The 15,646-nt window shown below is 40.4% G+C and overlaps 1 protein-coding gene across 3 annotated transcripts in view; it reads right to left on the reverse strand.

Annotated features, from left to right (window-relative positions):
• Positions 1–15,646, reverse strand: part of RBMS1 (RNA binding motif single stranded interacting protein 1) — a 198,684-nt gene that overhangs the window by 54,401 nt on the left and 128,637 nt on the right. For all 3 annotated transcript variants that reach the window (XM_045032038.1, XM_045032039.1, XM_045032040.1), the window contains exons 3-4: positions 4,997–5,055; positions 2,287–2,378 (exon numbers count right to left, since the gene is read on the reverse strand). In XM_045032038.1, the coding sequence (XP_044887973.1) occupies positions 2,287–2,378; positions 4,997–5,055 (151 nt within the window). The remainder of the gene's footprint in view (positions 1–2,286; positions 2,379–4,996; positions 5,056–15,646) is intronic.

The raw sequence follows: 15,646 nt of genomic DNA on the forward strand, positions 1-15,646 counted from the left end.
TATCAAAAGCTGGCACATCCAGTTCCAGTCCAAAACAAACTTGTACAGATGCAGATGACTTATTTTAGGCACTCAAGTTTGAAAAATTTGGCCTATGTGTTCTTGAGTGGTTCAGAAATTCAACAAATTTTTTTACATATTCAGGACTCAGTTTTAACATTAGTGCTCACATAAAGCAATATTAACATATTTCATTGCTATTCAAAACCTGCTCCTGTTTGCTACCAGGTAGGGTATACCCATTATATACAAAATGATTGTCTCAAACTAGAATGTTGGTCTTGCTCTGAAGGCATTATTGGTCATCAAAAATTATATTATTTATTTAGACAAAACATTCATCATCATTTTAACATACCCTATCTTAAAAAAATATTTAACACATTAAATGACCACCAATGAAAACACACACATGCACACACAAAGAAATTTCACACCTCCCTGTATGTACGTACGTTCATGTGTGCTCACCTGTGGTCAAATATGCATTAAGTACTAAACAAATGGTTTCTATTTTGTTGACATGGAACCTGTCCAAACACATCTCATGTTGTTAGCTTAACTGTTCTCCTCATATGAGAAGCTGTGGAAAAAAAATCTCAACCGAAAAAAACAAGTCTGGACATAGAACCCCATTAATAGCTCCTAAGGCTTTCTAGATCTGTTGTATATGGTAATATTTTTAAAAAACTCAGATTATTTAATCACTTGAATATTTTGTCTAGCTAGAATTCCACCTCAGAATTACTGGTTTTAAGAACTACTAAAAACTATTTATATACACAAAATATGCAGTAATATTATCTTTATTTATAAATTTGCATCGCTTTTTACGGCATTCTACTGGAAACAGGGCATTTAACAAAATGATTATTCATGTATTACCTCCCCAAATTTAGGACTTTCTGGATTTACAAAACTCACCCTCTATTAAAAAAACAAGAGTAACTGTTAACTGCAAATCTGATGCACAGGCCGGTACCATGAAAGGCAGACATTAGAGCTGTTCAGAGAAAGATAATTCAGCTTCATGGAAGATTTTGATATTTTGGAATGAGAACCAAGTATTTTGAAATTCTCCAAAAAATGGAATGGATCCCTAGTCCTGAGGCAGTCTGAATGTCATGTGGCTCTGGGACAGCACACTCTGGAAGCCTTGGGTCCCTGGCTCTCAGCTGGTGGGCTGCCTCAGGGCCACAGACCCTGGAAGTTCTGGGGTCCCTAGCCCCGGTGCATCCACTTGGTGCCATGCTCCTGAGCCACAAACCATGTAAGCCTCTGGGTTCCCAAAAAGCCCATTAGCCAAGCTATTGAAGAGCCAGGTGGTCTAGCAGGAAACCAGGCAGGCTTTGAAACCTGCCTGAGCCCCACTCCTATCAGAATTTTGGTGAAACCAGTCTGTCTTCAAGGAACATTTTGATTTTGATAAATCTGAAGATACACTGTTCTGCTGGAATTTTTCCAATTACCTTGAGCAGACACCCTAATACAAGAATACCTTGACAAATATTTTGGGACTTTCAATTATCTATGTGTACCTAACTCCTACAGGCTTCTGAAAATCCCACATTTAAGTTTTAATTCAGTTAACAAGCCCTACAGAAACAATTCCAGTATATGCTGTTGAAAATTCACACCCACCCCTAAAATTTAGAGTGTGCTTCCCTATCATTACTGAGGCTCACCATTTGTAGATACATTAGGAACCGTCTCTACTCCTGGATTCTTTGGTAACTAGAACTGCTATTTTTCTCCTTCTGTACCAACCAGAAACTTGTAATCTATCATGTTAGCTGTGGATTTAGCTACAGTTAGACAGAGTGGATTTCTCCAATGTGCTCTATTTGAAGATCCCCATAATGACCACTTGAAAGTTTCAGCTAGTAAAGAATACGGCAGACCGCTTACTCCGTGGTGCTCCACAGACAGAGCACATAATAGCTGTGTTCTACAAACTACAGAAACTACTAATTTGTTTCCAGCTACAATTTGAGATGTTGACTTTAATCTGTGAAGTCTTATAGTGGTTATTTTAGGGCCTACTCTTTCTCTTACTGCAAATCAGTGGCAAAAATCCCATTCAGTTCGAAGCCCACCTTTCTGAGGCTGAGTTCCAGCTAACTATCCCCATTTTTTAACTCTGAAGTATGGTGGGGATTGGAGACACTGCATTCTCAATAGGAGGCCTTCAGCTTTAGAATGTGTGTTACCAATTATCTGAAAAAGCACAAGTTTATTCACTTTCAGGTTACACTGCAAGAATTTGCAGAGTACTTTTAAACTTACCTTTGCCATCTGTGCTTGGACTCCGCTAGCCTTCAGAGCGGAAACAGCCTTCTGAGCAGCTGCTGGGCTGTCAAAATCTACAAAACCATAACCTGAAATTTAAAACATCTTTTACTGAGAAGCAAACAACCATTTTATAATGAAACAGTGCAAAAACTTTTTTTTAAAATGCAAAATCTGTGCTGGTTTAAGGGGACAATTTGACAGCCTTGGAAGCTGAAGATCTTCATTTAGTCACAGAACAGAACAGCAGGCAGGTAAATTGCCCAGCACTGTCCCACCAATGTACTTCAACCACGAGTTGGAGGAGCTACTTCTCGCAGTAAGAAGACAAGGCAGTTTTCATGCCCATTCATTTGTGGCTTATGCCAAAGCTTCCAACAATTATAATGCTTTGTGTGATCTGGTTATTAGCCTATTAGGAACTAACGAGGTCATACAGGCCACTGAATAGCAATCTCATGTTAATTTTTGGTCACTAAAATCTTTGCTCAGATTTTAACAAGCAACCTAGAAGTGAAAGCCTCTGTACCCTATTACCAATCACCTAAGCCATGGTGTGCTGATAAAATTGGTAAGCTATAGTTATTCCATCACGTGTACACAAGAAACAGTGGTTAGTTTAATTATATGATACGTGAAATCTTGGCCGCCAGTGAAGTCAATGGGAGCTTTGCATTGACCTCATTGGGGCCAAGATTTCACCAAGTGTTTCTAAAATGCTTTATATTGCAGCAACACACAGAGATCCTATAGACAACACCAGATTTTTTTTATTTTTTAAGTACAATAAACTAAATAAATAACAGTCATTTTTAATTCTAAAAATTGTCCCTGATAATTTTGGGAAGTACAAGAATTTTGTACATGTTACAAGTTGGTTATTAAGAGGGAATCTACCAATAGACTCCAGTGGAATTGGATGGCAAACAAATGCAGCCTTTTATCAGGCAGAAACCTTACAGGCGAGGGTTTTCAAAGGTATCTAGGTGTTAGGTGCCATTACCTAATGAAACTAGCCACTGTCTGTCTTCAGGTCCCACTGAAAATCACTAGGAGTTAGGTGACTTAATCCCCTTGGTGCTTTTCAAAATCCCACTCAAAATAAACAGCCCTGTAAAAACAAGAGCAATCTTTGACCTAAGTCTACTTTGATAACAATAAATAAAATCCCAGAGCAGCAGAAAATGGCCCTGTGTCTCAGCAAGTGGCACTATTCGCTCTTGAGTATTGAAGCAAATCACAACGTAGGTAATTACAGCACACTGTGCTGCTGGAAATGCCACATTTTAGATGAGATGTAAAACTAATCCACTGGCTGCTTGTAATCATTAAAAATCCCACATCACTTTTGGAAAGAGTTAGGGTGTTATCAGAATGAAAAGTTAGCTTCAAATACTAAACATATAAGGCTTACAATACAATTAAATGTACCTTATGGATTCTGAATAGAGAAAACTATGTGCCAAAACATAACTTCTCGGAAGGAATATTACCATTAAAAGAACACCCATCAGCTTTAAATCTGGTCACTTAAAAATTATTATAAGTAATTTAATGCAAAAGTCTTTGCAGAATTCGAGCCATAAACAGTACTCATCAGTTGACTTCCATAAGTCTTTTCTGGATTGGTTTGGGTGTGTGACAAACTAAGTACTGTCAAACGCATTAATAAATTGAAAGTGTAGAAAAATAGTTCTCTATGTTTTCCCCAGTTACAGTATAGCAGGTGTACATATAAAAGTTGGAGGTAAAAAGTTTTCAGATAAGTTCAGATTTTGAATTCAGTGTTCCTTTGATTGACTGATCCTGTGTTTAGAACCCATTCTGCACCATTGCCTCTAAGTTCCCCACAAAAAGATGGAACTCTATTAATGATGAGCTTTCCTTTCCTGCCCCTGCTTGTCAGCTTTGTACTCATTCATGGGGTCAGTAGTTAACATTGCTAAGTCAGCTGACTCCATTCTTCCCTTTGCTTAGAAATTATCCTCATTATTCTCAGAAAGAATGTCTGAAACCTGATATGTCAGTGTCTGTTGCTACACCTCCACACATCACTTGTGTTGCTGGGGTATGCTCTCATAATAATTATATGAAAATTTGAAGGACAGTGCACTAAATTAACATATCCAGTGTATCCGAAAGAAGTTTATTTTTTTCCAGCTATAATTATGTTCATGAAAACAAACCCTTTCTCTCCCACCAATATATTCAACAGGCATAGAACAAAAACACAATTAGGGTATTGGAACATGTAATTAAGTACTGCTTAAAACTACTCTGTTCTAATTAATAGAGCCAATTTACACAATGTGAAATGTTTCCTGATACTTAGTACAGTCTAATAGTCTTTTGTAAGGCACTCTAATCTCCCCAGGCAAGGGGGGGTGGGGGGTTGGGCTGTTTTCTAACTCCATTCTCCTTTTTGAAGCAGGGGCTAAATACCAGCAGTGCTGTGCCTGTTAAGTTAACTGGAGTCATCTGAAGTTTTGGCACACTGCTTGGGCATGGACTATTTGCCAATTGTACTTGGGACAAATATACAGACATTGGGCAAGACTAAACTTCGGTTTGGAATAAGAATGTATTTCATACATTCAGTCTCTCTGTCTCTCTCTCTCTCTCTCTCACACACACACACATACACATTAAGAATATTTTAAAATCATTTGAAAACAAGTAGGCAAATATAATTTAAAGACAAACATACCTTTGCATTTGTTTGTCGTCTTATCCAAAATAGCCTTTGTGGATACAATTTTCCCATATCTAAAAATTTTTTAAAAAGGAAATAAAATATTATACTTGTGACATCCTGTTACAACAGAGACCAAGATCGTGTAATTTTATTATTAAATCTTCTGTTCACTTTTAATTTATAATGTAACAAAATAAGAATATATTGATAGAAACAGAAAAAAATCATCTAAAGAACAAAAAAATTTAAAACTTTAATCCTTTAGAGAGGAAACCTTACTGTATACATCTAATAATTTTCCATAACTATATAAAGATGACAAATGTACTATGTTAAAGAAGGAGCTTATTCTTACTTTTGAAAATGTTTAATTTAAATAATGCTTAGATCTTATTTTCATCTACAAGTCTGAAACCACTTTAAAAAGGTGGGCATACATTATTATTCCTACGTTACCTTATGTTTAACACATACTGCTTACCCAAACTCGGGGAGAAGTATGTGTGTGATTTTAAACAAACAAACAAAAACATGTGATAGCTAACATGTTAAAACCCTAGACAGGATAAGAAGTGGTTTTAACAAGTGTTAGCTGATTGAGATGAACTCCCCCAGATAATAGATTGACCAGTAACAATGTGTTAAAACTAGAAGCTTCCCTGACTTCACTAGGATTCTAAAACATATTTGCTGACACTTTCCAATTAAAAATAACCACACTCTCTTTTTCCTAGAACTGACAAGCCCAAAAAGAAATGAAAGTCTCAAACCTGCAAAGTGCTGAGTAGAACTGGTCAGGAATTTTCCAGAATCAAAATTTTCCACCAAAAATTTTTGATTTTTCATCTGAAAATCATTTACAGTTCCATGGCTTTCCCACTCCCTGGCAGCCAGTCTAAGCTTCCCAGGCATTTTGTTTCCACTGCAACCTGCCAGGCGGGCAGCCAGGAATCCGAGGGCATTTATTTTGTTTGTTTCGGAAACATCAAATTGTCCCGTTGTGGGGATGTTCTGCGCTTCTGAAACAAAATACTGTGGGATTTCAATTCCATGAAGAATTTCTAGTGGTAGTGGAGGGGAGGGTGGTTTGCCCAGATTTGGGATGTAAATATTTCCCCCCCCCCCAAAATTAAATTTGTCATAGTATGGAGATTTTGTTTGCCAGTTCAGCTCTAGTACTAAAGTACTCAACTCCACTTTGCTGCTGGCATTCAGCACTTCACAAGCTCAGGACCAGAAGTCATTGAGAGAGTTAGTGGCAGAATTAGGAACAGAACGTGGGTCTCTTGACTCCCACTAGACCACAACTTCCTCTATTTGCGTTCAAACTACATTTAATCCAAACACAAGCAGTACATGAGAAGGAGAAATATGGAACACAGCTAGTTCTTTACACAGAAAAATAATATACTGTATTACTTTAATACCTAACAGGATACTGTGTTTTCAATGTACAAGAACTGAAAATGCTTACTGAATTACACAAGTTGGAAAATGCTAAAACTCATCACAAATATGCATAAGCCAACATATTATGGAATGCAGCAGAGAGTGCAGCATAGGCAGCTCGTCAGCTGATACATAACCACAATAAAGAGGGGGAGGCAACTTTGAATTGCTGGGTTCTTATGGAGCTCAGTAAGCAGTCAGATACCACTAGGGATGGTGATAAGGCAACATGTTAGACCACAGCAGCCACATAGTCTAAAAGTTATTTCATTTCCTGGTATAATATAGGAATGTGTGCAGATCTTTGAATACTTAGCATATTATGTAAAAAGTTGTAGCAATAGCAAGTTGTCACAATTCAGGGCAACTGCACTTGTATTCATGAAGTTTCACTGAAATGTTTCTGAAAGAGGCAGGAATGTACTTACGAGTCAAGAAGCCAGGTGGTCAAAGCCCTGGGATCTAACAGAGGCCAGTGCTATTTGCACAGAGGCCCAGTGCCTTCACTAGTACTATGTGTACCCTGCCTCCTTGCATCCTAGACAGCATAGCTCCTACAAATAACCAGCTGCCCTGGAAACCCATAAAGGGGTTTCAATAGCATGAAGCTGGGCTAGTTGCTGGAGACCTTGCCACCTGTCAAGCCACGGAGTCAGAACTCTTGAGCCATCACAGTATTTCTGTGATAGTCATACAGCAGAGGTGGCACTTTCCCTTTTTAATTCCCCATCTCCAAGCTAGATTATGAGGTTGTAGGCTTTCCTGCACTCACGGAAACATTCTGGTCCTTTATTTAGCTGGGTATGTACATATAGTAATGTAAATCACAGGAGTTGTTTCCTAAATACACAAGTGACTGAAGGAAGCTGAGAGGTTCTGGTAAGTACATGAGAAAGGAGACACTGCCCTTCTACATCAGAGTAGCACATATAGAAACTTTTTGTCAGACTGTACATCTCACAGTTATTAGGGTTTTGTGTGTGGCACAGAGGGACTCATGAAAACTTTTATGATGCTTTTTTGATCCTTGTTTCTCTAGGGAATTAATATTGGGGAGATCACTTGTGTTTTAAGAGAGGTACAAGGAGGAAATAACCCAGTTTGATTCTCAGATCCCAAACTTAGTTTTCATGGCTCACAGTTGGAAATCCCCACCATCCTTTTATTTGTGAACTGAATGTGAAACTTACCAGATAGATGACAGATAGTAAACCCACTCTGACATTTTTACAGAGTAGAACCATTTTCAGAGTAGAATCACACTTTATGAAAAACAGTGCTTTAAAAATACTGGGAATCTCAAAATACTGAATGACTGCTAAGATGATGATCATAAATTGGTGCATAATATTTTTTCCCCAGATGAATTGTTCTCTCTCCCTACCAGGACTGATCATCTGTGTTATCTTCTCCTTCTAACTGATTCGGCCTCACTTGCTTAATGTTATTAAGCCTTCTTTACACAAGACCTTGTTTTAGAATATGCTTTTTTGAAATAGTATAGCAAAAAACTACATCCACACACTTTGTTGATTCTAGCTTAAGCCACTTCTCTTGGGAATCACTGCATCCACACAGCTCTGCATTTTTTTTGAAATAGTCACAAAGCACTGTTGTCCCTGTTTTTTGCTCCATTGTGGGATGCCTACTGGAATCTACTGGAATTCTGGGATTTGATGTCAAATGAAACTCTCATCATTCCCCTCCTGGCATCCTATAAATCATCTCTTTTCTGCAGGCCATGCCATTTTTGAGCTACTGACAGGTAGCATGGAGAAAACACTGTTCACTGTTAGGGTTGAGATTAATTCTGATCAGCTTATTGGCATACGTGTAGGTTCTTCTATTATTTTGAATACGTTTTTTCTACAATGCTTTTTACCTCAAGAATAAAGTAGGCTTGCATAGGAAGTTCTGTTTGGTAACTTACAGCTCTTAACAATCACTATTATCAGTCTCTGAAGAGAAAACAGGCAGGTATCCTTGGCAAGCTGTCTGCTGGGAAATACAAAGTGAAGGCCAGGAGCTGTGCAGCCAGGGAATACCCTGGTCAGAAGGGAGAGAGATGTGGGTCCCCATGAAGAAAGGCAATGGCTGGGGAGCTGGAAGCTGAGTGTGGGTGCTCTTGCTGAGTCACTGAGAGGTTAGATACAGAGTGATCACTTTGTAAAACGTGTTCACACACAGGTGATGTGATGTTTTCATCTTTTATCATTTAACATTTTATTAGGAATTGATGTATTGGGGGAATTCCAATGAAACTTCTCAGCCTAGTTTTTCATAATAAAAACTTGTATTGATTCAACATAACATTACAAACTTAAAACCAGTGGAACCGTGGCAGAGCATGCATAAAGTATTGACGTGCTTCCATAGCTTGACTGATGAGCTCACATAGGTGTGTTGGCAGGGAAGGAGGGCTCCAAACTGCTCTCCTTTTTCTGGGGATGGAATGGTGTGGGAAGGGATCAGATCTGGTGACTAAGAATGGGATCCCCTGTAATCTGGAGGGCTGAAAGTCAGCTGACAGTGTCCTGTGTTCCCCACATGGTGCAGGATATAGCTAAGTGTGTGTGGGGGGGCATTGTTCACAACCAGAACCACAATATGCTCTAGAAGAGCTGCTTGCTCGTGAATCATTGCCAGCAGCCTTTCTTGCACGTCCCTTTCTGTGTCTCAGTACTCCCTTGAAAGCCTCTGGGCCCTCTGCCAAGATGCACTGACAAAGTCAGCAAACATCTCCTGCCTTGTCTTCTTTTGCTTCACTTGAAAGGTTTTTCAGGTGCTCAGCAGCTAATAAGCCTCCTGTTCACAAGGGCTGGGGCACTTCAGGTGCTATAGGAACATACAAGATGCTGTTGGCCCAATAGTGGTCTCCACACCAACAGTGATCAAAAGTTATTTGTCCCCCCCCCTCCCCCATTTGGAATCCTACTGTCATCATCTCTTCCCAGGCTGGGGAGATGGTAAGTGGTTTTCCTGCCTCATTTCCCTTTTCTATAGGGCTCATGTACAATGCGGGCTTGGGTATTGGTGGTGAGCTGTGGGTGGGTGAAGAAGGGATAGGTTAGTAACTGCATGTGCATCTCCACGGGCTGCCCTTATGCTGGAGGATGTTTTCTTGAGGCATGTCCCCAAGAGGCAGAGAAGAGTCTTGTTCACCGAGGAAATAAGCAAACTGGGAAGATGTGCAATGCCAGTATTTGCTTCCAGTTTGAACAGAAGTGAAAGGGATACACCATCTCCCTTGGCTGCCCTGAGAAAGCTGCAAGTGCCTTGCAACATCCATGTAAAAATAGAGCATCGCCTTTGCTTTAAATTCTCTTTCGTAACTCCTACATATCAGTACAAAGAGCACTACAAAATAGACTTCAGCAATAATTGGTTTGAACCTACAGGGTTAATTCTGAGAGTCTCATTAAAAATAGTCATGAATGCTGTACAATTCCTATGCATTTTGAAATGTGTCAGTAGCCTAGTTTTAGCAGTTTACTTCATAGAATGTAAAGGCAGCTAAAAGCTGAAGGCAGTGATTAAGTTGTGAGCCCAAATTCTTTTTCTATTGCTTTTTCCGTTTCTGTATTTGCAATGCTGGCGTGTTTATTGTAACCGCAATGTATTTTATTTTTAACCCCTGCGGGCCATCATCTTGAGCAGGGGCATGGCAGTCAACCAGAAGGAAGGATGAATTACATGGTGCAAGGGGGTGGCATGTTTTTGGCCATTGGTTTTGGGACATGATACTTCACAGAACTAAATGTTTTAGCGCTTAAAGTCTATGCTAAAGATGCCACTTTGAGCAAGGCTGGTTTTTTTGGGGGGTGGGGGAGGGGAGGGTATGAGAGGGAGACGGGTAGCTGCGCATGTGGTGAGAGGCTCTATTCAAAATGGTAGCTGTCAGCTAGTACATGAAACAAAATTGTTTAAATCCCCCTTTACTGTTGCATTGTAATTCAGCACATAATACTTACTAGTAGTCTCCCCTATGCAGTAATTTCAGGCTGGCTCTCAGCCAGGGTTTTGGAGGGCATCTCTGGCACCTGAGTCTCTGGCTTGAATTTGGCATCCTGAAGGGATCTTGGCTGTTCAGGAGAGTCTCCTCCTGGTCGGTGCCTTTGAAGATTGCTTGGGTGCCTTCTGTAGCCCTCCTCCCCAGATTGCACAAACCCTGGGATAGGCTTCTGATGATGGCTTCCCTTGCCAAAATCTGAGTCGGTTCCTCACAGAATGGGCAGGTAGCTTGAGGCTTACTGGAGGTCCTGTTGCTCTCCCTTGTGTTACTGTGGCCCTGGCAGAGCCCCTTCGCTTTGTGGCAGCACTGTTCCATATCCTGGGAATACCCCTTTTCCTACATTTGCTCTGACAGACATTAGTAGATCCTGGCATTCCAGTGACAGCTGTTCAGATGGGCCTGAATATGCGCCTCTGTCTATAGGGCAAGGAAGTCCAGGATCTCCATACAGGATCACGCAGACACACAGGGCATGGCTGATATAAATGGTATGTGGCTCCACGTGTGTGAACTCGCCACGAATTGGAATCACAAAGGGGAGCTCTTGGCTGAGTGCTAGCATTTAATTGGGGAGATGACATGCAGTAAAAGTGACCCTGATGAATAAACAGACAAGCCAATCCAGGCAAGAAACCATGCAGTGTAGGATAACAGTGGGAGGACCGCCAGAAGCAGAATAGTTAATCCAAAATGCTACAGCTATTGCACACATCCACATATACCCTATTCAAACAACAAACATAACCCACCCTCATTCCAGCCTAGAGTTAATTAATCCACTTTGGAAGTGCAATTATGCAAAATAAGATGCCAGATAATTCAAAAAAATAACTTGTGTGTGGACGCAAGACAGTTTATCTGGAAAAAAAAAGTTAGTCCTAAGAACAAAACAAAAAGGTTTGCCATGTAGACAAGGCCTTATTGTGTACCTTATGTGCTCTCTATGCAACTTACACACATTCTACGTGTTGCTAGATCCCTTTCTATTTAAAAAGGGGGAGGAAAGACTACATTTAAGTACCTCCCCAAGTGAACATGGATAGCACAACAGTGCGTGCAATTTTTCCGGGGGGGGGGGGGAAGGGGGGTAAGGGCGGGTGTAAATCAGTACTTTGCAGTTTCCAAGAGACAAAATACTTTATGTATATATACACACACACACACACACACACATCCACATATATACATACATAATATATATATAAAAAACAAAACATCCTATTTTGGAGCAACGTGGCTTAAAATATTTCACATGAAATATAGTAAGCAAGTTCTATGTCACAAACCTTATCACACACTGAGATGAAATGCCAGACAGACCAGCTACATTCAAGTAAAACTAAGTGTGAAGCGAGAAATCTCAGAGAGATTCTCATCCCTGCTCTGCTCTCTTTGCACTGCCCAGGAGGTACAAAGAGAATGGAGACTGCCTACAAGCAACTACTGGGGATGACAGCAGCATGAGGGAGTTTCCAGCAAGCACAGAGTCAGCAGAGCTGGCTCCTGCATCTCCCCTGCTCACACCCGCAGTGCAGGAAATTGCCAAGGCAGGAGCATGTTGGGAAAGGGCATGTAGGGAGTTTAGCTGAAGCGCAAGTAACTCCCGCAATCTCAGGTTGGCATATGGCCCCTTGGATGAAACAGCCAGCTGGTTCAGTTTAGAGCAGGCCTTAAGCTGAGGTTGAAGAGAAAAATCAAATGGCTCCCAGACAGAGGCTCCTCTCTGTTGCTCCCTAGAGAAGCTGAGCGCACACAGCAAAACTCACCCTACATTTTTGCCCCGTTCCCAAGTACAGACAAGCAGAATTCTCCAATTACTGTGCTGTCTTCAGAAACCCTTTTCTTCCCTATTTTTATATATACTATATTTTATATTATATTTTCCAGTCACTTATTTCTCTAGTTGTAAAACCTTTGGTTTGCTTCTAGGTAGGAAGGTCAGCAAGTGGTCGTCACCAAAATGAACAGATGCCAATCTTTGTAACCTGCTCCATTCCTGTTATGTAATGATGCATAAGCATCCTCTTATAAAAATTCTGATAAAGAATCATTTCCATTTGGCATAGTAGTGGGTTTGGGGACCATGACTGTAGGATACAGCCATACATTTACCATCTCTAGGTTTTCCTTCCTTCCAGCAGTCAAGTAAGGATGGAGAGGATATATTGTTGGGTACAACTTGTTATTGTATGTTGCCTTTTGTTACTGGGAGGCAAGCAATGCCCTGAAAAACAAATCTCTTTAGAATGACAAGTCAGTTGCTTCTCGGACATCATAAAACTAATAAGACTCGCTCACCAGAACGCAAAGACGATTAACCCATCCCACTTATCTGTAATCAGTATAAGAGATCTAGAAGCAATGTTCTATAGATGCATCATCTCACTGCATGAAGAGCTGGAAATGTTCATATTAAATTCTTCACTTTTTGATGACACCACAGAGAACAAAGGAGTCCCCGAGATCTTCTTTAATACCTGTTTGAGTTCCCACTTTGAGATGTGTTGTAGGTTTGGCAAGAGATGTGCTACTTCAGGGGTCTCTTTCTATAAGTCTATAATATAGAACTAAACTATTGTTGTATATAAAGTAAATAAGGTTTTTAAAAATGTTTAAGAAGCTTCATTTAAAATTAAATTAAAATGCAGAGCCCCCCAGACCGGTGGCGAGGACCCGGGCAGCGTGAGTGCCACTGAAAATCAGCTTGCGTGCCGCCTTCGGCACTCGTGCCATAGGTTGCCTACCTCTGTTACAGACTTATAGAAAGAGACCTTCTAAAAACGTTAAAATGTATTACTGGCACACGAAACCTTAAATCAGAGTGAATAAAATGAAGACTCGGCACACCACTTCTGAAAAGTTGCCGACCCCTGATGTTAGCAATTACCAATAATAATTTGGTGCAAACAGGTGAGCAGCTCTTCAGGTTCAAAACAAATAATTGGAAGTTTTGGTTGTGTATATGATACTTTAGGAACTGCTGTAGGAGGAGCAAAAAGGAATCTCAGTCAGTGGAGGTTTTTAAGAACAAGTTAGACAAATACCTGTCAAGAACGGTCTAAGTATTTCTGCCTCAGAAATGGTCTAAGCCAGTGGTCCCCAACCTTTCTCGTCTGGCGGGTGCCGGACGACGAGCCACGGAGGACTGTGGTGGCGGACAAGCATCCGCCGAAATTTCAGCAGCGACGCCTCTGAATGACGCTGTTTGTCGGCGGCAAGCAGTGTCATCCAGAGGCGTCGCCGCCGAAATGCTCGTCTGCCGGCCAGTACGTGGGCACCGCGTTGGGGACGCCTGGTCTAAGTCCTGCCTCAGTGCAAGAAGGATGGATTAGATGACCGCCTGAGTTCCCTTCCAACCCTACATTTCTATGTGTCTATGAAAAGCAGAAACAGCTTTTCTATTAACCCTTGCAGTTTAGTAATCTCTTTGGATCTAATCACTGAAGTTAATTTTTTGAGGTGTAATCTGTAGAAGAGCAGACATACTGCAGGATAAAATTATATAAAACTTATCAATAGAGAACTGGGAAACAGCTTCCAAATATTTGGTCAATGTTGAATACAATAGATAAAAAGTTCACTATGTACTTTAAGAATAGGTATTTTGTTATTAGTGTATAAAGAGCTAGACCACTATACAAGTCTGCCTCTAACACACAAGAGATGTCCAAATTCTGGAAAGTCTAATGAAGAATGATTGACTCCCCCTCCCTCCCCCAAGAACTGCTCTATTCTGGTTTAGCAGAGGGAGACTGGAGGTGTAGGGGGAAGAAGTGCATTTAGAATCAGAAAAAGTTTGCTTCCTCTCACGTTATGGAAAAGTGGATAATTTTTGTCCATTCCTCACAATCTGACTGGAAGAGTAGGAATCAATATATTCTGTTAGCTTCCAATAACAATTTTTGCAAGAGAAAACTGGATCTTTGAATAACCTTTAATCAGAATTTAGTGTGCTAGTTTTTGGTAAATCAGGTGGAAATTTAGGTTAGTGCATTAGAAAAATTATTCTTGTCATATTTTAAGCCAACATTTAAAATTGATTACTCTCACTACTCAGATTGTGGCTTTGTGTTCTGTTGTAACTTTAGAGAGGTAGTTCCAATGTTTCTACTGCAGAAATGCTTCCGTTGTCAAGTTAAATAATGAAATGCAGCAACACAAACCATGTCAAAACCTAGTTTAATATGTTAAAAATATTATCCATGGAAAAAACCCAATGATTCAATGTACTGATATTACACCACACTCATCCATGCAGTCATGAAATGATTTAGCCAATAGCTTGTCATTCCCTCACCCCAAAACAGCCATCAGAATTAGAGAGGAAACTGCCAGTATCCCTCTCTGGCAGCAATTAAAGATGACCCTCGGGGCGGAAAGAATCAACAGAAGCCATCTGTGGGAGCAAAACAGCAGCAAAGGAAGGGCTTGGCAGCAGGGTCAGTCCTAGGGGGAGCAGGAAAAGCAGGGTTTGTATGAGGTTTTAATCCAGTAATGAAATCTATGGATTTTATTATTTTTTTAAAACAATAAAGCAAATTTTGAATGATGGATCTGTAATTCTTTCTTTGGGCTCTGGTGATTTCACACGTTACTACAACCTAGTCTTTTCAGCGATGGCATCACCAAAAACACGCCATGGAATTATGGCCCCACTATTCAGTCACCTGTCATTTAGGGCAGGATTTTCAAAGGTGCTCAGCATAGGTCTAACTCTGCTCCCACTCCAAAAGGAGTTTTACCATGTGACCAATTCTATTCCCACTGAAGTCAAGGTAATCACCCACTGATTTCAAAGGAGATCAGAGGTAGGTCAAAACTGAGCACTTCTGAAAATTACATCCCAAATCTAACTGTACACAGAAAGCCACACAGCCAGGATGCTCAACATTAACACAGCAGTGAAATTACTAAACTTAGTTTGGTATGCACCTATTCATAATCACGTTACATAATGCTTGCTTGACTTGCCATACTACCAGTATGAACAGATAGAAATTAAGACCAAAGAAACTGGAAAAGTGGAAAAAAAAACCATCAACCAGCAACTCTCCCCCTTTAACTTCACCTCTCCCAAAGAGGTCATTTTATATGTATGTAACTCAGTAAACATGCGAAGATCTCTGTCATAAGAACATAAGAACAGTCATACTGGGTCAGACCAAAGGTCCATCCAGCCCAGTATCCTGTCTACCGACAGT

Source organism: Mauremys mutica, chromosome 10 (assembly GCF_020497125.1).
Source record: "Mauremys mutica isolate MM-2020 ecotype Southern chromosome 10, ASM2049712v1, whole genome shotgun sequence".
Taxonomy (NCBI): Eukaryota; Metazoa; Chordata; order Testudines; family Geoemydidae; genus Mauremys; species Mauremys mutica.